Genomic DNA, 23,096 nt, shown 5'->3' on the forward strand with positions numbered 1-23,096 from the left:
GGTTCGGTGCGGTTCCACCCGGACAGGAAAGGTGTGGAGCAGAGAAGTACGCAGCAATTTTTGTGCCTGGAGGGCACTGTGTGTTTCCAACAACAGGGTGCCATTCCGTAATCTGGAACAAGACTTTACAGGACCTGCAATTGCGTCGACACCTTTCTGAATAATGAAAGGGTTGACCGTGGAGAAGTCGTGACCTTCATCAGTCCGAGAAACAACAAGGAACTGTGGCAACGATGGAAGAATCGTCTGTGGCTGAGACTCGGTATACTTACGTTTGTGAGCAGACATAGTGGAAGGTGAGGAAACCATTGCGGAAGAATCCCCCATGATTACCGGCGTCTCCGATGGCGCGCTCCTCCCTTGTGGGGGCCCTCTCTGAGGGCACTCCCGCCTTAGGTGATTGTTCACACCTCAGGTCACACCTCCCGACAAACGGACGGAGGGACCAATCGGCATTTTCGGAAGGTATCAGCTCGGGTAATCACCCCTCCCTGGGCCTGGCCGTTACCAGGGGGTACGTACGTGTCCTACCTGTCTACCCGGGGCGGGGAATTACGCGTTACCCCGTCACCGGCTACGCACGAAGGGCGTGGGTCGGCCTTCAGACACGCACAGGGAGGAAGAAAGAGAAAGGGAAAGGAAAGAAGAGAGGTCTCAAACGCCGCAGCGGAGAAAAGGGAAAGAGAAGAGGTAAGGAAAAAGGGAAGGACAAAGGAAGGAAGAAGACATAAAAGCAAGAAAGGCGAAGAATGCAGTACATTTACGAGCGTCCGTCTCCGGACGTAGGCACAAACCATACTCCCAGATGGGGAGAAAGGGAAGGAAAGAGCCAGAGGTGAGGGGAGGAGGGGCGAAGATAGGGATGGGGAAGGATGCGGAATGGGAAGGTATGCAGCCCGGAAAGGAAGGAAGGCCACATTAGCTCGGGGTCCCGTGCTCGCTACGCACGTATCCACAAAAGAGTTGTGGACCCCCTGGGGGTAGAGCAGAGTTTGTTAACTCTGCTTCTTCATACCACTCACGGACTTTTTTCAACCCGACTTTATAGTGCCTCCATCCAACCTCTCTGCTATTTCTGCATACGTGTAAGATTCTTCAGAGCGTTACTGCCTCATTCCTTTTACTGTTGTGACCAACGGACACTTTTTGGTACAGGAGATATTGTTTTTAATATCACCTGTCAGCTCAGTTCACTTTAAAGAAAAAGCAGCAGCAGCAGCAGCAGCAGCAGCAGCAGCGGCAGCAGCAGCACCACGAGTGTTACAGTTTAAACAATGATCAGAATGCTTTTCCTCATTGGATAATGCAATAATACTCATTAATTGTTTGATTTGTCTGGACAGAATGAACTTTATCTGCAGCTGCACAAGCATGTGAAATAATGAAGTTTTTAAACCATTGTCAGCTAAATATATTTATTTATAATAAAAATGAAACATATCGTATTTTCTGAAAGTTATAAATATTTAATACATAAATTGAAAAGAAAAATACAAGCATAATTTATTTATTATACCACAACCCATGTACATCTCATGACACTAAAATAAACAAACCCTTCAATGAAGTGTGCACACTCAATGGCACCACTGTAGGTTGTACAAATCAGATTTTGTGGTATGCTTTCATAGTTAAGAAGAATGTTACGTGTAACTGTGAATGATGTGATACAGCTTTTGCACATTGTGCTTTGAGGGGTCATTTCAACTTAGTATGTGCAAATGTAGTTGCATAATGACAAGAAGGGTTGTAGACACTATCTTCACCCTCCCCCCCCCCCCTCCCCCCTTAATACCCTTTAATAGTATTCCTAACACATTCATCTCATCTCAAGAGACACTAATCATACCATTCCAGTAACTTGGGTCACACCATCAGTTGTGCATCATTTCATTATAAAGGAGTGTTCAAGTAACAAATTATCTGCTTCAGTATCTGTGGAAAATTAACTAAGCTAACAATCTTTCTTATCCATAGTGTCAATAGATATCAAAGAAACAATGTATTAACCTTTCAGTTTTCTTTTCACAACAGGGAAAGATTTGAACTTCTGAGTTAAAATTCCCGCAAGCAGTACAAAAATTTCCAGTTATTTACAGTTTTAGTTTTGTGGAGACTAGATTATCTTGCCAAAAAAAATAATGCACTTCCTGTAGGAATACATAGTATGGATAACACTTTAATGTCCCATCATTAACAGTGCCATTTGATAGCAATGGCTAGTTTATAAAAAATGAATAAATCTAAAAGCAAATGTTAAATAATAAATCAAACAACAGGAATACTTAGTTACACACCACTTTTTTCCCTTGCATTTTCAATTCCCACAGCTCTATATAGACGAATATTTTTCTTCAATCATTATCAGCAGCAGTGACAAGTCACCAACTACTAAAAGAACAAAATTATATGCACATTTTTATTAACGAATTTCTCAGTCAACTATTTTTGATTGATGTCAACTTTTGTGAATGAAGACTGTCTTAAAGTAACCCCAAATACAAGCTCCTCACATGTCCGACCAACCAGTGCACCTTAACACTCTCGACTCAAAAATATTAATTTCTGCTACTGTGTCACCATGATCTTTCCCTGTTTTGCAAATGCAGTTTTTTAAAAATCATGCTTTACTTAACATTCAGTACAAAAATTTTACTTACGGAGTCTGCATGAAGAATGCCTTTTCAGTCATACCAAGAAGAGCAGCAGCGACAGAACATACAAAGGCCATATTTCCAAAGTATACATGTATAGGCAAATATGCCGACCTCAGTGATATTTTTAACCCAGGGAAGAGAAATGTGATGAACCCAGATATAAACTGAAACAGAATTTGTTGATTATTTGTAGGAAACTTTTTACTAGTTTGTGTTGTTAAGCTTAGAAACACAAGCTTTCTGTATTTAATACACATGTTTTTAAATTTTTTGAATATAAACTAAGCAAGATCATTAATTTCTAACTGTTAAGGAGAGAGTGCAGCAAAGATACAGTGTGCTGTCATAATCTCAGCATATTAAACAGCTTATACACAGACTTAACAGTTTGCGAAAATGGACCAGTCCAATACTTTAATTGATAATGTCACCTCATATACATAAAAGTTGATCTCAAGCCCTTTAAATATTATGCCATAGCAGAATATAGCTTCTTGAATATTAGTAGTAGATGATCATACTTAAGTGAAACTTTATTGATAATTTAAAAGATTTATTCTCTCAAATAGGACATCCACAGATGATTCAGAGAAAAGTAGTTAACTCTGCTAAGAGTTCTGTGATTTAGTAGTCTTACTGGTGTTTACTGACAGGTTCTGATTTTTAGTTGCTTAGATCTCTTCCCATTATCTTTACTTACAAGTAAAATTCTTATTGTGCTGTATCATACAGGTAAGAAAAACTATTTTTCCATTTAATGTTTTATTTTTGCCTATCAAACATGTTTCACCTCTGTTCTGATATGCAAAAATACAACTCAGTTGCAAAAGGTGAAAGTTTCTTATCTATATTATCATGGGCTCTATAGTAACAAGTGTGGCGTAGAGGTTAACAATGTTAGCTGGTGTGCTGTGGGTCACTAGTAATTTTTTATGTAGTGTTCCTCAGTTCTGGAATGTTATTTAAATATCTTATGAACATAATGTCTGAATATTCAAGGTCTGCATGAACCCCAGCATTCTGGGATGTTAAAATGAATAGTGGCACTCTTCATACAGGAGTTTAATTCTGTTCTGGCTGTATGGGGGTGTCAGCAGTATATGTGCTTTCAGCACTAAGTATTTTAGTTTATTAACAAGTCTGCCCTTGGATTTTGACTCTGTTGTGGTTCTGACATAGACGATTAAGCATAATTTACGTAGCAACTGAGTAACAATGGTTGCAAATAATAATATGTATAAATTCTTTCAATGGCATGTTTTTTGCCTGTTCATTATTAATTATATTTTACATTGTGAGAACAGGAATGAGGGTGATTACATATCTACTTTGTTTTCTGGAGGTAACTGATGAGACTTGTCAACTGGTTGCACATTAACTGAACATCAAAATAAACTGTGCATACAGCTGTATGGAGATATTAACATTATTATTCCAGTAATTTATACAGCCAAAAAATAAGTTTTTATAAATGTCCTACAATGGACTTAGAATTAGCAGTTCACTATCTTCCTTCACCACCAGTACACTGCTACAGCAATTTCCAACAGAAATCAAACCAGGTAGTTGAGGCAGGAAGGTATTAATCTAAACAACCAAGTAGAGGAAGCAATGTATTTAGTCCATCAAAGAGACTTATACAATGTACTTTAAGTTTACAATGTAGACAGCTGACTGGAAAAGAACTACGTGTTGCTTTCAATTCATGGAAAGGGAAATGGTTGAAGGAGAAACAGGAAACAAGCCAAGGGAAATACATGAGCCATGCACCCAAGCAATATGTTGTCATCGTCAGTCCAAAGACAGGTTTGATGCAGATCTCCATGCTACTCTACAGTGTGCAAGCCTCTTCATCTCCAAGTAACTATTTTAACTTGCATCCACCTGAATCTGCTTACTGTATTCATCTCTGCCTCCCTCTGATTTTCACCCTCCACACTTCCCTACAATACTAAATTGGTCATCCCTTGACACCTCTAAACATGTCCTCCCAACTGATCCCTTCTTCTAGTCAAGTTTGCCACAAATTCCTCTTCTCCCAATTCTGATCGTTAGTTACATGATCTACCATCTAATCTTCAGCATTCTTCTGTAGCACCACATTTCAAAGCTTCTATTCCTTCTTGCCTAAACTGTTTATTGTCCACGTTTCACTTCCATACATGCATACACTCCATACAAACACATTCAGGAAAGACTTACCGAGACTTAATACTACACTTTATGTTAACAAATTTCTCTTCTTCAGAAATGATTTCCTTGCCATTGCCACTCTACATTTTATATCCTCTACTTCCACCATATTTTTCTTTTGCTTCCCAAATAGCAAAGCTTGTCTACTATGAGTAGTCTCGTTTCCTAATCTAATTTCTTCAGCACCACCTGATTTAATTCCACTGCATTCCATGCAAAAAGAGGAACAAATAACAGATATGAAAGTTACTGTAAGTGATTCAACTGCAGGTTCTTTGTTAAACATTGTGTATTTTAATAACTAAACACTTTTAGCATAGTTTCACAAACTATAATGAAGATAAAGGTGACATGCACGTGAAGGAAAAACCACCTATGAATTCCAGAAATGGTCATATCAAATGGAATAATTCTAATAACTATCTTTGACTTGCTTGTCAAGGTGAATTACTTGTGAATTCAAAAATTTAACAATTCTACATTTCCTCTAACACAAACACACACAAGATACATCTCAAATGTTCGTTGTGGAAAGACAATATTGTTCATTTAAAAATAATTTATTCAGTTTTTCTTCTCATTCAGTAAACTGTTGACAGTTTCACTTTGGCATTATCTTACACTAGATCAAGCTCTTCCTCATACCTCTGTGCCTCTAGGAACAATGAAAAATGACATTTACCAATATCATTCAGTGTTTTTCACAACTGACTGACTTTCTTAAGATTCACACACACTCAGCAAACATGACCACCACAAATTTTATAGAAAAAGATTAAAAACATTATGTCCATGTTTGAATTCACACACAACTTGCAAGTAGTCTTCAGCACACAAATACAACACTGAAGTTAAAAAAAATGCATACCAACAATAAGCACTAGTTAGAACTTAATGTGGAAGTTTGCAAAACTGATGACAAATGTTTTGTTACAGTTAAGCTCCCTTAACACTACAGATGCTTCTATGGAGAAAAGTTTATTTTCTAATACCTGGCAAGCAAATAGTATAACAGCTGTCAACCCAATCCAGCTGTGAAGTGAGTACATATTAGGAATTGGAGGTGTAGCAAGGTTGTGTGAATCAAAAACAGCCTGAAGGCCAATCACAGATAATATAAATGCAATTATCTGCATCACAGCATGCGTCACCTTCAAGTGGTACTTGCGGAAATTTGGATAAGCACGATACACCATAACACCTGTGAAACAAACAAAAAAAATAGGGATACATTCATATGCATAAACTTCATCTTAATAAATATTGTTTTATACCATACAATTTGCACTTAACAGATCATCCAACAGTAGAGTGGTCCAGTTCTTTTTGTCCTTCCCATTCATTCCAGAAGTCTAGACTCATTCTGAAAATTTAAAGTTTCATCGTATGACTGAAGTTATGATTCTACTGTTTTTCATTACAGTCTTGTGATCCATTCGAGTCCTTTCACAAGTGCAACCAGCACAAATGTTCTTGTGCACTACTAGAATCTAGAAATGCCTTCCAGTAAATAACCCACTGAAATGTTTCAAATAGTTGAAGAAACTGCTATGGACACAAGATGACCAGAGGGTTGAACACTGAAGGTGACAACCAATAAATGAACTTATTTCAGAAGTTCACAACTTTACATCACATGTATCTCCTTTTGTTCTGCACATTTTCTGGTGGAGCAGTGACACGACAGTACTGAACTGCTTATCCATTGCTACTAAGCAGATCTATTCTGACGAAGCTTGGTACATTATGCAGAAACAGTTTGAGACCTAGCAAGTTGCAAACTACTCAGTTTTCTGTGGGTTCTGTTCCCATGAATAACAAATGTTTTCACTCTTATTCTACATTTAAAACAGCTGCACATGCAATATGAAATACAGAGGCATACATCAAATTGTTACTTAAGAAATTCCATTTAAATGTATAGTTTAATTTTTTTATCTTACCTTTCTGATTACAAGGTTAAAATTGGTTTTAGTAGAAGCCTGAGCAATTTAAAGTTATGGTTCACCAAAATTACAATGTCCTCTCATTAGAAACCATTTTGAGCTAATAGGCATCATAGGTGGTATTGTTACCACTCATTAGAAAGCAAACATATTCCGCTTTTTGAAAACATTTTAAATTATTTGAAAATAATTTACATATGAAATAACTGCGATTAAAAGTTTGAATCCTAATTTCAAATGCCTGTAAGATTATTAACTTACTAGTATTTTATTGCTATGTTTTCTGGCTCAGAAAACATTTCCCACTAATTAATTTAGACACTATGATTGAGAAATCTAGGATTTATTTCAAGCTCGATGCCATACTTGTAAATAGGGGCTGTCACACTGCATATTAATAATGTTCCATATACTTTTATATTATAATGACCTGCAACACTTACCACATACCATATAATAGTGACGTATTAAAATCTGTGCAAAATAGTAAAAACTAACGATTTTCAAAGCATTGAGGAGTTTTGGAAATCTCACCATATTCTTACACCTGTCTAAATAGTCACCCCTCCACCAAAATCACCAGTGTGTCTGGCAACATGTTAACTCCTGTGTGTCTGTTAAACAAAGTTTGCTGTTGGGAATAACACTGAACATCTATGCAGCTTTAAGCCCACAACAGGCAAACAATGATGTAATGAGAACCCTGAGCGAGGCATACAACACACAATGTGTTAAAATCCGTGCTGCGACATCATGTGTAAGATGTATGTATTGTGTGTATCCCCAAATTGTTAATATTTGGGCACTTATTTCTGCACAGTGTATTTCAGATTGGTGACTGTACAGCAAGTTTTGTTATGTGCACTTATTTCCATGTTTCTGTCACTGTACATTAGGCCATTGTAAAGTGCAAAAAATACTATGCCTCCGACTAATGGTTGAATTAGTTCTCTTCTGGATATGTTTATGAACGAAGAGAGACGCTTCTCTTTACCTGTGCAAAACCTTATCTGTAAAATGGGAACTGACCAACAACAAAGTTATAGTGTAAATAAAGTGGAAGGAGCCATATTTAAAACTCACCTATTGCGTAGTCTACGTCAGTGTTCTGCAACTGGTGTGTTGTGGCACACTGTTGCACCACCATGAACTGAAGGGTGTGATGTGAACATTTAAATATTACTGTAAGAAATTAAGATAAGTATTCTAGACACTACAATTTTTTTGTTTGAAAAGAAATTTAAATTGAATTATTTTTTAGTTTTAAGTAAAAAGGTGCTTGTTTATTCTATATTTAATACATGCTGATGACACATTTTCACACAAACTAAACATTTTGTTTATTCAATATTGTTGTTATACCTTGCTTATCTTGAGTTGATTGTATTCCTGCCTGTATCAGTATACTGGCTATGCCATTAAGATACGAGTACTTTGTAATATCACATTTTTCCCTGCAATTCTGGGTATTACACCCTCATTTTTATCGCTTTAGATATTTGTTCCAGTTTTTAGCCAATTCTTAAACTTTATTGATCTTTTCATTCACTGCCAAAGGACCCACAAATTGTCAGACAACAATACAGTATTTCAGTTCAACAATATTGTTATTACATCCTGGACTTCTCACAGAGCATTTCAGTTCAATTTTATTACAGCTGTGCTCTGCACTAATGTGAATATTGTGATTGCTACACCAGTATTTTCTATTACAGTGATTTTGAACTTTTTTTTCGATATGGATAAGTTCATTGTATGGAGTCATCTGACGCTGAGTGCAATTGCTGAAACCATTGAGCCCAAAGAAAGAAAGTAGTTCAGTCAATACAGTAACGATTATCACTCTTATCGGTGTCTTTGGTGTGGTGACAAAATATGCCCAATCCCAGATAGAGTTTGTTAAAAACTAATGCTGCTGCAGTTCCCATTGAAGTGAAACTTTCATCATGAAAATGCTCCTCTCTTTTAAGTAAAGATGTGAATCATTTTTGTCAGTTGTTAGAACAAAATGAAAACAAGTGAAACTTAATGCTACATCAGCACATGTACAGGATGCTAGCTACAAGGTATCTTACCTTATCGAAAAGGCAAAAAAATTTCATAATAGCAGAAACACAGTAATTGCCCACATACACTCCTGGAAATTGAAATAAGAACACCGTGAATTCATTGTCCCAGGAAGGGGAAACTTTATTCACACATTCCTGGGGTCAGATACATCACATGATCACACTGACAGAACCACAGGCACATAGACACAGGCAACAGAGCATGCACAATGTCGGCACTAGTACAGTGTATATCCACCTTTCGCAGCAATGCAGGCTGCTATTCTCCCATGGAGACGATCGTAGAGATGCTGGATGTAGTCCTGTGGAACAGCTTGCCATGCCATTTCCACCTGGCGCCTCAGTTGGACCAGCGTTCGTGCTGGACGTGTAGACCGCGTGAGATGACGCTTCATCCAGTCCCACACATGCTCAATGGGGGACAGATCCGGAGATCTTGCTGGCCAGGGTAGTTGACTTACACCTTCTAGAGCACGTTGGGTGGCACGGGATACATGCGGACGTGCACTGTCCTGTTGGAACAGCAAGTTCCCTTGCCGGTCTAGGAATGGTAGAACGATGGGTTCGATGACGGTTTGGATGTACCATGCACTATTCAGTGTCCCCTCGACAATCACCAGTGGTGTGCGGCCAGTGTAGGAGATCGCTCCCCACACCATGATGCCAGGTGTTGGCCCTGTGTGCCTCGGTCGTATGCAGTCCTGATTGTGGCGCTCACCTGCACGGCGCCAAACACGCATACGACCATCATTGGCACCAAGGCAGAAGCGACTCATCGCTGAAGACGACACGTCTCCATCCGTCCCTCCATTCACGCCTGTCGCGACACCACTGGAGGCGGGCTGCACGATGTTGGGGCGTGAGCGGAAGACAGCCTAACGGTGTGCGGGACCGTAGCCCAGCTTCATGGAGACGGTTGCGAATGGTCCTCGCCGATACCCCAGGAGCAACAGTGTCCATAATTTGCTGGAAATTGGCGGTGCGGTCCCCTACGGCACTGCGTAGGATCCTACGGTCTTGGCATGCATCCGTGCGTCGCTGCGGTCCGGTCCCAGGTCGATGGGCACGTGCACCTTCCGCCGACCACTGGCGACAACATCAATGTACTGTTGAGACCTCACGCCCCACGTGTTTAGCAATTCGGCAGTACGTCCACCCGGCCTCCCGCATGCCCACTATACGCCCTCGCTCAAAGTCCGTCAACTGCACATACAGTTCACGTCCACGCTGTCGCGGCATGCTACCAGTGTTAAAGACTGCGATGGAGCTCCGTATGCCACGGAAAACTGGCTAACACTGACGGCGGCTGTGCACAAATGCTGCGCAGCTAGCGCCATTCGACGGCCAACACCGCGGTTCCTGGTGTGTCCGCTGTGCCGTGCGTGTGATCATTGCTTGTACAGCCCTCTCGCAGTGTCCGGAGCAAGTATGGTGGGTCTGACACACCGGTGTCAATGTGTTCTTTTTTCCATTTCCAGGAGTGTATAAAGAAATGGTAAAAATAGTCCTTGGTTCAGAAGCTGCTAATGAGATTTAAAAACCTTTGTCTGCTGACACCATCAGCTGCTGAGTTACTGACATGTCCGGTGGCATCGAATTATGAAGAAGAAAATAAAGACCAGTTAAGTTCTCACTTCAGATCATTTCAAGTAATTTCTTTTTGTGAAGAAATATTTTATGTGACTAATAAATTTGTGGTTTGCAATGAATTACTGGGGGAGGACTGCATTATAGTTAGTACAGAAAGAGTTGCCTGAATGACATGCTGACTGAAAGGATCTGTGGGTAATGCACGCAAACTGAATCCTAACAAACTGATCATTGTCTCATTCACTGGGAAGCCATTGTTGTTTGAAGTCTCTGCCATTTCCTCTCAAAATCGTAATGTGCAAAGTAGTGAAAGCCATGGCTCTAAATATGTTGCTTTGAGAGAGAGAGAGAGAGAGAGAGAGAGAGAGAGAGAGAGAGAGAGAGAGAGAGCGCCATTCGTGTATGGAGCACGTGATGAATGGTTGTTTAAATGCCTCTGTGCATGCTGTAATTAATGTAAACTTGTCCTCAAGCTCCCTATGTGAGAAATGCATAGGGGTTTTAGTACATTCCTGGAGACATCATTTAAAGCCAGTTATTGGAACTTTTTAAGTAGGCTTTCTCAGGACAGTTTACATCTATCTTCAAGCGTCTTCTGGTTCAGCCAAACAAGCTAGCAACCAATCATGCCGACTTTGGCATGCGTTCAATATCCCTTGCTAGTTCTATCTGGTATGGATCCCGAATACTAACAATATTTTAGAATGGATCGCACAAGTGATTTTTAAGCAATCTCCATTGTAGAATGATTGCATTTCCCCAATATTTTACCAATAACTGAATTCTAATCCCCGATTTACTCATGACTACCCTGAATTTCAGTTTGTATCTCATTCCCTAAGGACTGCACACTAACTGCCTTTACATATGGCTGGAATTTCTTTAAGTCCATTTGACAATATTCTGCTACAGTGGTCATTAAAGGCTTAACACACTGGTCTCTTGACAATTGTGTTTCATTCAGCACCCCTATCTATAGATCTAAGTTTTGTTTTACACCTATTATGCAGTAGTCTGTTTCCTTTAGACAGTTCTCTGCAGAGACTGTACCATGTAGGGACCTTCCCATCATCAATGGTTCTACTGGGCACATATCTATCCTGTACATGGTCAACTATCCTTTTAAATTTTAGCCATAGTTCCTCTACATGCACCTGTCCTTTGTTGAAAGTTTCAAGTTCCTTATTAATATATGCCTATTGCCTTTTTTATCTAGTTTACTGAACATATACCTCCTTCTACTTTATTTAATTTTCCTTTGTACTTTGGTAATCACTGCTGCCACAACCATGTCATTGTCACCAACACCAATTTCGACATGGACATCCTCAAACAGGTCACGTCTGTTTGTTGCCATTAGATCTAATTTATTTTCATAATAAGGTGAGGGTTCCTAACAATCTGCTCTAGGGGGTTTTCAGAGAAGGCATTTAGTAATGTTTCACAAGATGTCCCAACACGTCCACCATTAACAAAACTGATTTTTCCCAATTGATTATTGGATGATTAAAGTCTCCACTGATGACACTATGATTTGTTACACCACAAGACGAGTCTTGTGGGCAATACAAGGATCCAGTTACTATTTTATGCCCACCCCTGATACTGTGTCTTTCCCAAAAATTGCTCATGCAGCTTCAATTTCTACCATGGTGGATCCCAGTTTCTTGTTTACTGTGACACATGCACCACCTCCAGTCCTCATTAGCCCATCATTTCAATGAAAACAAATTTCCTCCCAAAATCTCAGAGCTATCAATTCCAGGTTTCAACCAGCTTCCTGTACTTTGTATTATGTAAGCTTCGCTGCTTTTCAGGAGTGCTTCAAACTCTGGCACTTTGTTGCGAATGCTTCAGCAGTTAACTACAAGAAATTTAATCCTCTCACCTGTGGGGGCATTCCTTAGACTTCTGGGTCCCCTACAGCTGTTATCATCTGGGCTGGATGGAGAGTCATCCAATCTAAGAAACCCTTGTGCACACCCCACACAGAGCTAGCTACCTACACAGCAGCCTTTGATGTGTAGTGCACTCATGACCCATTTTAAGGGGACCCTACAGCTCAACTCTATGGCACGAGTTCAGGAAGTCACAGAACATTCCAAGTCTCCAGTTCAGTACTGCCACTCAACTAAGTGTGGGGGAGAGGGAGCAAGCACAGTCTGTTCTGCGAAAATGCTGTGAATCGTGATCTTCAATGAAACTCCATGTGCATGGCTGGTATTCTCAGTCTTAACTGGTAGTCACTAGATGCTCCAAGTATTTGTTTCAACACGCACAACAATCTGCATGTTTGTTGCATTCTGTCATCAATGGCTGCCAGAATAACCTCTTAAGTATGTTGACTGAGGCCCCAGGCAAACACAGAGCACTTTGTGTTCCTGTCCCTTGCTGCCATTTCCCAAAAGGATACCATTAGTCGGCATTAAGTTTGAACTGCTGATGGTTAATTGATGCATTAATGTCTACTATTTTGCACTTGCCTCTTACTGACATGGAATTATGCAAATTTGTCCACAAGTGGAGAGTCCCACTGGCTCAGTTTCAGTTAAAGACAGCAACTTGTTATTGTTGGTTGCAGGGATCAGTACAACACTCTCAGTGATCTGTCATCTCTGTCTACTCCATATAGGATGCCTAGCTCTACCATTGGCACGTCAGAGTCAAGTGGACAAGTAGTTAGATTCTATACTTCTCACAGAGAACACTATCTACAGCAGATGATAGTACTTTATGTACCTTCGGTACTACATGATTCTAGGGAGCTCTTCCAACATATCAATTTGCAGCACCCAATTGTTTGAAAATAGTCAGGGTGATTTCCAGCTGCTTGTTAACATCAACTAACTCATTTTTTGTTGAGATCAGCACTCACAGTCATGCTGCATTGTGGCTGGTGTACTATTTTACAGGTCAGTTAACAAATAACTTTAAACTACACCTACTGACTATCTTAATCTGTTGTTCTAAAGAATTACTAATTCCATGTAAGAATTTAAGCAAATACACAAAATGAGTTTTATTAAGGCAACAGAAAAAGCTGTGGTAAAAATTACTAGTTCATTAAAACTTTTACACTAAACTTATGGAACCTGTTGTATATACACTTTTTATATTTAAAATTTATTTACACTTGCTGCAGTCACCCATGCCTAAAATTGTGAAACTTTAAGGTTAATTATAGAAAAAAAAACTTCAAACTTTTATGATAAATGTAGATAGTCTTTACTGCTCTTGAAAGGGAAAACTAGATTTAACAGTATGTTACAACATATGCTACAGTAACAATCAAATGCCAATTTATTATGAGTTAGTTTATGCAAAGGACTACTGTTCTAAAAAATATTAGAAGAGCACAAGTGCGTTTTAAGCTCACAATTGACAATAACAGCACGAGTTTATCACAGCACTTGCAAATGTGAATTTGCACAATACATCACAGTACAATAAAGTATCGATAAAATCAGTACAAGATTGTGCAGAAAGTACACAAACAGTAAAAAATGTGAATCTCAGCACATGTGGTTTCTGAAGTCTGCTTTTTACATATACACAAATGTGTAAACTGAACAAATTTTTTGCTTAGCTGATTGTGTGACTACACACGCATACCAAAGATGAACACTGCAATGTCAGTCTATCAGTCAAAGTCATGAAACTGTTCAACAGTAACAAAGCATGTCTTCTGCCTGGAGCAGTAAGGTATTAACTAAACAGAAAAATACAAGGTAGAAATAAAAATATTAATAATTCTTGAACATTATCCATCCTAGTCAGAATAAGTTAAATTTGTGGATACAGACAATTTAAAATGCCCTTAACTATGGATAACAAGTTTTTATTGATTAAAAAAAAAGTTCAAATGGCTCTGAGTACTATGGGACTTAACTTCTGAGGTCATCAGTCCTCTAGAACATAGAACTACTTAAACCTTAAGGACATCACTCACATCCGTGCACGAGGCAGGATTCGAACCTGCTACCGTAGCAGTCACGCGCTTCCAGACTGAAATGGCTAGAATCGCTCGGTCACACCAGCTGGCAAGAATTTAAAGAACATTTAGTAATCTTACAGCTGAATTTCAAAAACATTTTGGAGAGAGTGTAGAAGATTTTGACTGGATTTGTGATCCATTTGTGGATTCAAAGCATCTTCCGAATACGTTAGGTTTAGGCTTACGGGAAGAACTGGCAGATCAGAACGCAGACAAAACAATGAAATCAAAATTTTTTTGAAGTCTTTAGATACATTTTGGTTGCCAAACAGCGAATCCCAACTATGTCCGAGACAACAGTTAATGTGTTATTAACACATTCAACTACTGTTATATACTTTAAAATATCTATTAAAAGGTTTTCCAGTGAATTAATGTTAATAAGTTGTTAATAAACCCATGTGCCTATTGCCATTTAATAATAATAATAATAATAATAATAATAATAATAATAATAATAATAATAATAATAATAATAATAATAATAATTATTATTATAAAAACCCCGTGGAGGCCCGGGAAAAGAGTAGGCCTCCGGTATGTTCTGCCAGTCGTAAAAGGCGACGAAAAGAACAAACCACTAATAGGGCTAACCCCCCCCCCCTTTTAGTGTGATTACTTGGTTCAGGACAGAACTAAAGAAGCCTCGGACAAGTGCCGTCATGGTCGGGGATGACGCTTTAACCCTATGCCCGCCCACAATGGTAACGACACTGCTAGTCAACTGGAAATTGATTTAAATCCAAATAGAGGTGTTTTGCAGGATATGCTTCCTGCAACCACCCTAGAAGGAAAACAAAGACAGAGGATGAGATGGTCAGATGAAGTTAACCGACACCTCATGTTCTGTTATTACCAAGCAACAAACCTAGGAACCAACACAACTGGATACAGATCACAAGTATACACAACATTACCAGATACCTAGAATTAAAATTTTTAACAGAACAACGACTAGCTGATCATATCCGTGTAATAATAAAAAATAACAGGATACCCCAGTCAGAATTAGAAAACATCAAACAACAGGTACAACAAATACTGGAACAAAATAATGTGCAATCAGAAGAAGAAAATACAGTAATGGACTCAAACATCCCAGAGCAAACAAAGACAACACGCATCAATTAAACAATCAGAGGAAAACGAAATCTTAAGACAGCCACCAGAACAAGCACAAATAGAACACGAAGTGACACACGTGTTAGATATAGAAGAAAAATTTCAGCTGACATATATAGAATACAAAGACACAAATACAGACATTAGACCATTCTTGCATAGACTGCCAAATAACCCACAAGTAGAAACAATAAAAACTATCAACACAATCATACACAACAAAATAAATGAAAACAACTATGGAAGAGTTACAACTACTGGTTTATATCGGAGCACTCACTACACTAAATATACACACTAGGCAGAGATCAGAACCAACCAACACACAGAAGAAACCCACAAAACCAGCATGGCAACACAGGCTATAGATCAGAATAGAAAAACTGAGAAAAGACATCTGACAGCTAACAATTTATAAGAAATGAAATGTCAGAAGAAGAAAAAAAAAAAACGAAAAAGGTTTGGTAAAATCTGACAACAGGAAGCGATAGAGCAATTAGATGAAAAGAAGCAGAAATTACAAGCATTGGCCAAACGACTTAGAAGATACAAAAAAAGTGAAAATAGAAGGAAACAAAACCAAACATTCAACACAAATAAAAAAAAAAATTTACCAGACAATAGATAACACACATTAAATTAGACAATCCACCAAACATAACAGACATGGAACACTTCTGGAACAACATATGGTCAAACCCAGTACAACATAACAGGCATGCACGGTGGATACAAGCAGAAACAGACACATACAAGATGATACCACAAATGCCTGAAGTGATAATTTTGCAACATGAAGTCACCCAAGGAATTAATTCTACTCACAATTGGAAAGCTCCTGGAAAAGATAAAATAGCAAATTTCTGGCTAAAGAAGTTCATCTCAACACATTCACATCTAACTAAATTATTTAACAGTTACATTGCAGACCCACACACATTCCCTGATACACTTACACAAGGAATAACTTATCTGAAACCCAAAGATCAAGCAGACACAGCAAACCCAGCTAAATATCGCCCCATAACATGCCTACCAACAATAGGGTCGACAGAAGCGTCCGACCCCACGCGTCGGCTTTGACCCGTGACGTAAGGGTGTTGTCGTGTGTGACGTCATGACTGCGCGGAGTTTGGTTTGAGTGTGGCTGTCTCCAGTTCTGTTTTATTTTATTTACTTTTCTGATCTGTTCGTTCTATCTCGTGAGATTTTTTTAAAATTTAAAAACACTTATTACTTATTTTATCTGTTTCCTCCAATTTCTGTTTTAGTTTATTATATTTATCTTTCTGATCTGTTCGTTCTATCCCATGAGTTTTTTTTTTTTTAAAAGACAAAAAACACTAATCAGCTACTGAAGCATCTTTATCTTCTATGGGTTGCAGGGGTTACGAGCCCTGGGGAGGTGGGCGGGTATTCATGCATGGCTGTCTTCACTTACACGTTGTAGCTACACAAGGCGTCTAAATTTGTTTATATTTAGTTTGCCCCCCACCCAAAACACCTCATTTCCCGCACTTGTCCCGTTAGTGTCATTAGGCTTCTTGTGGAAAGTGTGTGTGTTTGTTTTTGTTTCCGCCATATTTGTGACGTCATGGGTCAAAGCAGACGGGCGGGATCGGACGCTTCCGTATTTCCCAACAATATACAAAATATTAACTTCAGTCATTACACAGAAATTAGTGACACATACAACACAGAACAAAATTATAAATGAAGAACAAAAAGGCTGTTGCAAAGGAGCACGAGGATGTAAAGAGCAACTGATAATAGTGCAGAGGTGCATATCAAGCTAAAACTAAACAAAGGTCTCTACACTATGCATACATTGATTACCAAAAGCTTTTGATGGTGTACCCCACTCATGGTTACTACAAATATTGGAAATATACAAAGTAGATCCTAAATTGATACAGTTCCTAAACATAGTAATGAAAAATTGGAAAACCACACTTAATATCCAAACACATTCTAATAATATCACATCACAGCCAATACAGATTAAGCGTGGAATATACCAAGGAGACTCATTAAGTCCTTTCTGGTTCTGCCTTGCTCTGAACCCACTATCCAACATGCCAAATAATACAAATTATGGATACAATATTATTGGAACATACCCACACAAAATCACACATTTGCTATACATGGATGATCTAAAACTACTGGCAGCAACAAATCAACAACTCAACCAATTACTAAAGATAACAGAAGTATTCAGCAATGATATAAATATGGCTTTTGGAACAGACAAATGTAAGAAAAATAGCATAGTCAAGGGAAAACACACTAAACAAGAAGATTACATATTGGATAACCACAGTGACTGCATAGAAGTGATGGAAAAAACAGATGCCTATAAATATCTAGGATACAGACAAAAAATAGGAATAGATAATACAAATATTAAAGAAGAACTAAAAGAAAAATACAGAAAGACTAACAAAAATACTGAAAACAGAATTGACAGCAAGAAACAAGACAAAAGCTATAAATACTTATGCTATACCAATATTGACCTACTCATTTGGAGTAGTGAAATGGAATAACAGGTCCAACTGAAAGAATCCATGGTGTTCTGAAAGTAAATTAAAAGTGAATACCATTCTACAATTTACTTATTTGTGGGTCTACGAGTAAATTTAAATTTACATGTTGAGAATTTGACTTGGTGAAGCAAGCTGGTTGACGAGATAATTTTTATAGAGAAACTTTTGTCTAAGCACGTGCAAGACAGAATGAGAAACTTTATGAAATTGTTGATATCACTGAATCTCTGTGGGGCAAAACGAAGTTTCACAGAGGGGAAAAATGCTGTTTTGCTGGTAACCAAAGAATATTTTGGTAGGGGCAGCGGCAATATAAGACTTTTTCTCCAAAAGGATGTACCAACATTAACATGAATCACAAACTGATGTTTAAGGATGTGACGAAAGGTGTCCAAACAAATATTATAGATTGCGCATGGGCAGCTATTAAATGGTTCCTGCATGGCATAATGTTGCTGCAAATATTTGGCTATCTTTCATAACTATGTCATTTACCATATTTTTTATGTTTGGGTATGAAAGTTTGCTTGCTAGTTGTTGAAGCCAGTGAAACTGAAAGCTAAAAAATCTGCTTGTGGTGACAGACTGATCTATAGCTTAGCTTCAGGTCTATGTTAGATTGAGATATGACAGTGACTCAAAAATTAAATTATGTAATAATATTACTCTTCATAAATATTTTTTTTTCTCCCCCAAACATATCATGAAGTACTATGTTGTGGTTAGGTTCATTCTAATAACAGAATAAATTGCTGCTAGCAAAATGAGCAGCAATTACATTTATCACCTTTATTGTCAAAAATGTTTCACTGTTATATAGAGTATAATGATGTACTACAAGGTTGTTCTTAGGTTAGCAGGTACCAGTTAGTGAAGCAAGGAGCAATTTAATTTATAATTCTCATTCACAGCAATTTTTCACACTCGGTTCTGAATATAATGACTTCCAACACTTATTTCTGTGTGTTGTCTGCCTGCTGCTCTTATTGACTATGTAGAACAGCTGACATCCTCTCCTTACTGTGATACCTCACAGCAAGCAACTAGAAACATCAGATACTGCCACTATTACATCTGCTAGAATATTAACTCATTACCATTGTTATTTATGTACCAGCTTCTTGATATTATTTTGAAACTTCACTGTATAGTACTCTTCAGTGTGGCCAAAGTTCTAAGAGACTGTCTTAGTTTTAACCACAAATGTTATGAAGAGGAGAGCACTGCTGCTATGTAGCAGTCATGGCAGAGATTTAGTCTTTAATTACCAGAGGAGTTAGTGGAAGATTATCAAGTCACCAGCACTTGCAAGCCCAGTGCTGGGCTAAATCAAGTGATTGAGGGTTTAGGGCCTTTGTGCAAGGATTTTATAAAAGATCATCAGGTACTGACAATTGGTCCACTTGGATGTGGACAGTGGGTACAACATAGGCGGTGACCTGAGCATGAAAGTTTCCTTAATTGGCTGCAACAGTGTTAGTTTAGTAGACTTGTTCCAGTGGCAGAGCTGTATGGTGAGCCAATGGGGAGCTGAAGATGGCAATGATTACTGGCCAGGTCCACATTGCTTTCGTGCCTGTGGGGACTATCAGTTGATGGTGCTGCACTAGGCATTGGCTGTACCTCAACAGGACTGGGAAAGAGGTTGGAAGAGTTTATTAGTGAGATTACAGCAGATGAGTGTGGGGGCCACACATGGTCACACCTGTTATGGCTAGGAGAACCAGGCCTTTGAAGTATCTCAATCAGCTGAGACATTTCTTCATAATGTACACAGAAAATAGAATGTACCACACTGGAGTGCACATACAGTAAAGAATTTGCTTATAAGTCTGTTATTCATTAAATGCGAAGTCCATTAAAAATAATGGTACACCACCTTGAAGTTGAAGTAACTTAAGTCCTGGAAAGCGCCACAGCCCCAAAAACTAACATAATAATATGGGGAGATATGAATATTAATGTAGTGGTTTAGAGTGAAATTAATAAACATTTTGAGCAATTCCGGTCTGGCATAGATAATAAACACTGAAACAATGTTATCAAGAAGTTCAGCATCAGTTTTATACCATCTACTTATAGATATTGACAGGGGAAAGTATTCATGACAGATTGGCCTTTCAGATCATTACCGTCAGATGATAAAGCTAAAGACACTTGGTAAAACCTGCTAAACTGGAAGACCACAAAAGAATCTTCTTAGAACATAAGGAACCTACTTTTTCTAGGACACTGGTAAAACAAACGTGTGACAAAATGTATATAGAAATTACTGTAAAGGCAAAGTTCTCTAAATTCTGCACATTGTTAAAATTAATTTTTGAAGAGAGAGAGGACTGAGAAGCATAGCTGAATATGTACAGGCACGAATCAGCTTTCTGACTAGGTGAGTTGGTGCAAAGGGCACAGTAGCATCTTCCTAGTCCAGGAGTCTCCAGCAAGTGTCACTGTGTTCAGCAATCAAGAACAAAAATGTGTTTAAGGAGTTACCCAAAATAAACTGAGTAACTCAAGGAAAATTGTACAATAGGGACCAACTGAATGGGTAAGTACAGCTTTCACAGCACTGACCTCATTTGAGAGGCTGGAGTTGCTCTGTCCAGCCATCCTGATTTGTCTTTTCCTAAAGTCATGGGATGGATCCTGAATCAAGCCCACAGCCTACTACTTGCCCTATCCTCAGACCAATCTGTCCTATCCCAGTAAAGCATGTGTTGTATATTTTGAGCTGTTTATTTGCATTTTATTACCTTCACAAAATCTGTATCACTGAGATGTGGCCCTTTGATGCTTAAAGATTATAAAATGTGTGGTGCTGTGGCATCTAAATCTTCAGTGGTGGTACATTTCATTTTTCATAAATTTCACCAATTTGTTTTGCATACAGCACAAAGCCATTCCGATTGTCTAGACAGAGGAATAATAAAAGAGAAATTCAAACAGCAATTACATTTAGTCACGTAAGCACTGTAGTACATGCCCTTCGGTGATGTTCAATGTATGTTCACTTACTAATGTAAAGGGATATACGGAAGCGTCCGATCCCACCCGTCTGCTTTGACCCATGACGTCACAAATATAGCGGAAACAAAACACACACACACACACACACACACACACACACACACACACACACACACACACACACACACACACACACACACTTTCCACAAGAAGCCTAATGACACTAACGTGACAATCGCGGGAAATGGGGTGTTTTGGGTGGGGGGCAAACTAAATATAAACAAATTTAGACGCCTTGCGTAGCTACAACGTGTAAGTGAAGACAGCCATGCATGAATACCCACCTACCTCCCCAGGGGTCGTACCCCTGCAACCCATAGAAGATAAAGATGCTTCAGTAGCTGATTAGTGTTTTTTGCCTTTAAAAAAAAATCTCACGGGATAGAACGAGCAGATCAGAAAAGTAAATAAAATAAGATAAGATAAAACAGAACTGGAGACAGCCACACTCAAACCAAACTCCGCGCCGTTATGACGTCACACACGACAACACCATTACGTCACGGGTCAAAGCAGACGCGTGGGATCGGACGCTTCTGTCGACCCTGTGAAAGGTGTAGCATGGAATAACGCCTCTATTGAAAACTTAACTATCAACATCCTGTAAGTTTAAAATGGATCCTCCAGTTGATTAGTAACATTCTCATCTCTGTTGTCACTTTCAGTAAGTTGATTACATAACTATTGATGTTATGTCATAAGGTACATAGCATAAAAGTAAATATTTACAGTAGCTGCACCAAACACACTTACCGTTTCCAAGCAAAAAAACCATTCCAATCAGCATCAACACTGGGTGCCAATTAAATTCAACTGACGGGTTTGAACGCCATGAAAATCCTCCTTTGTAGTAACCAGCCCAAACGACAACCATTACAACTGCTGCCGTTCCTGTAAGCTGAGCCAATCCATAAGCTAAAGTGAAGCCTTCTTTGTGATCGTGATGAAGTGCCTCCATTTTTCTGGAACAGCAAAATATGCTTGAACCGCCAATTTACAAGTTAAAGCAACTACAATGATGGCTTATGTTACTTCACAAAAATGTATGATGCCGGTAACAAACGTACTCTAAAATACCGTAAATCCTATTATTTATTTAAAGACTGTCATCTCAAACCAAAATTGAGAAAATCCGGACATGCGAGGTGATCCTCAAAAGTTCCGAGTTACACTACACGTACCACGTATATTTCATGTAGTGAAAAATGTTTTTGATGAATGTAATAACTCTAAATGGAGAACTGCACTGCAGTTTGTACTTATAAGTTCATCAACAAATGATTCATACCGTACACCAGCATTTACAAGTGGCGGCGACTATGCGATAACAGCACAGAGAGTACATGTTTACCGAAGAGCTAGTACGAAAACAGCACTGTCTGCACTATACATATTTCGATAATCATACCACCAAACTCACTCTTAACTTTCAAATAGGGCTGTTGTTCCAGACATGTTACACATGTGATGAACTAAAGCTTACGCTATCTCTGTGGGCAACAGGTAGTCTATTGATCATACTGGTTTCAAACCATCATCAAAGAACGCAGAACGCTTCTCATTCAAATTCACGATTTTTCAGGACTATCAAAACAAATGACAGGTAATATCGCATATTATGGCCATACCTGTCACACGAAGTTTATTGCCCTTCTGCTCCTCACCGGCAACAGCTGGCGAACTGTCAATACTCTTAGACGGCAACGACATTAAAAATCGATCGAAGCACTGGCTTCTCTAGCTTCGTTTTTTCTGAAATGTCGTAGCCTTCTATAAAACTTCTAGGAGGCCGTGACGTTGGTAGCTCTGATCCTGTCGTGAGAATAGTAGAGTTTTAAAGTTTAAAATCAATGTTCACTGGAAAATGACTTTTGCGTTTGCTGTGAGAAACTAAATTGTCAAGTTCTGCTACTTATCAAAGGCAAAGAATAGATTTGCTTCGCTGTGCAACA

General features: G+C 38.7%; 1 protein-coding gene across 1 annotated transcript in view; it reads right to left on the reverse strand.

Annotated features, from left to right (window-relative positions):
- Window positions 1-22,890, reverse strand: part of LOC126185008 (transmembrane ascorbate-dependent reductase CYB561) — a 32,059-nt gene extending 9,169 nt beyond the window's left edge. The window contains exons 1-4 of the mRNA XM_049927735.1: window positions 22,773-22,890; window positions 21,898-22,106; window positions 5,843-6,051; window positions 2,661-2,821 (exon numbers count right to left, since the gene is read on the reverse strand). Coding sequence (XP_049783692.1) covers window positions 2,661-2,821; window positions 5,843-6,051; window positions 21,898-22,102 — 575 coding nt within the window. The 5' untranslated portion in view covers window positions 22,103-22,106; window positions 22,773-22,890. The remainder of the gene's footprint in view (window positions 1-2,660; window positions 2,822-5,842; window positions 6,052-21,897; window positions 22,107-22,772) is intronic.
- Between the last annotated feature and the right edge of the window lie 206 nt (window positions 22,891-23,096).

The sequence above is a fragment of the Schistocerca cancellata genome, chromosome 4, assembly GCF_023864275.1.
Source record: "Schistocerca cancellata isolate TAMUIC-IGC-003103 chromosome 4, iqSchCanc2.1, whole genome shotgun sequence".
Classification (NCBI taxonomy): Eukaryota; Metazoa; Arthropoda; class Insecta; order Orthoptera; family Acrididae; genus Schistocerca; species Schistocerca cancellata.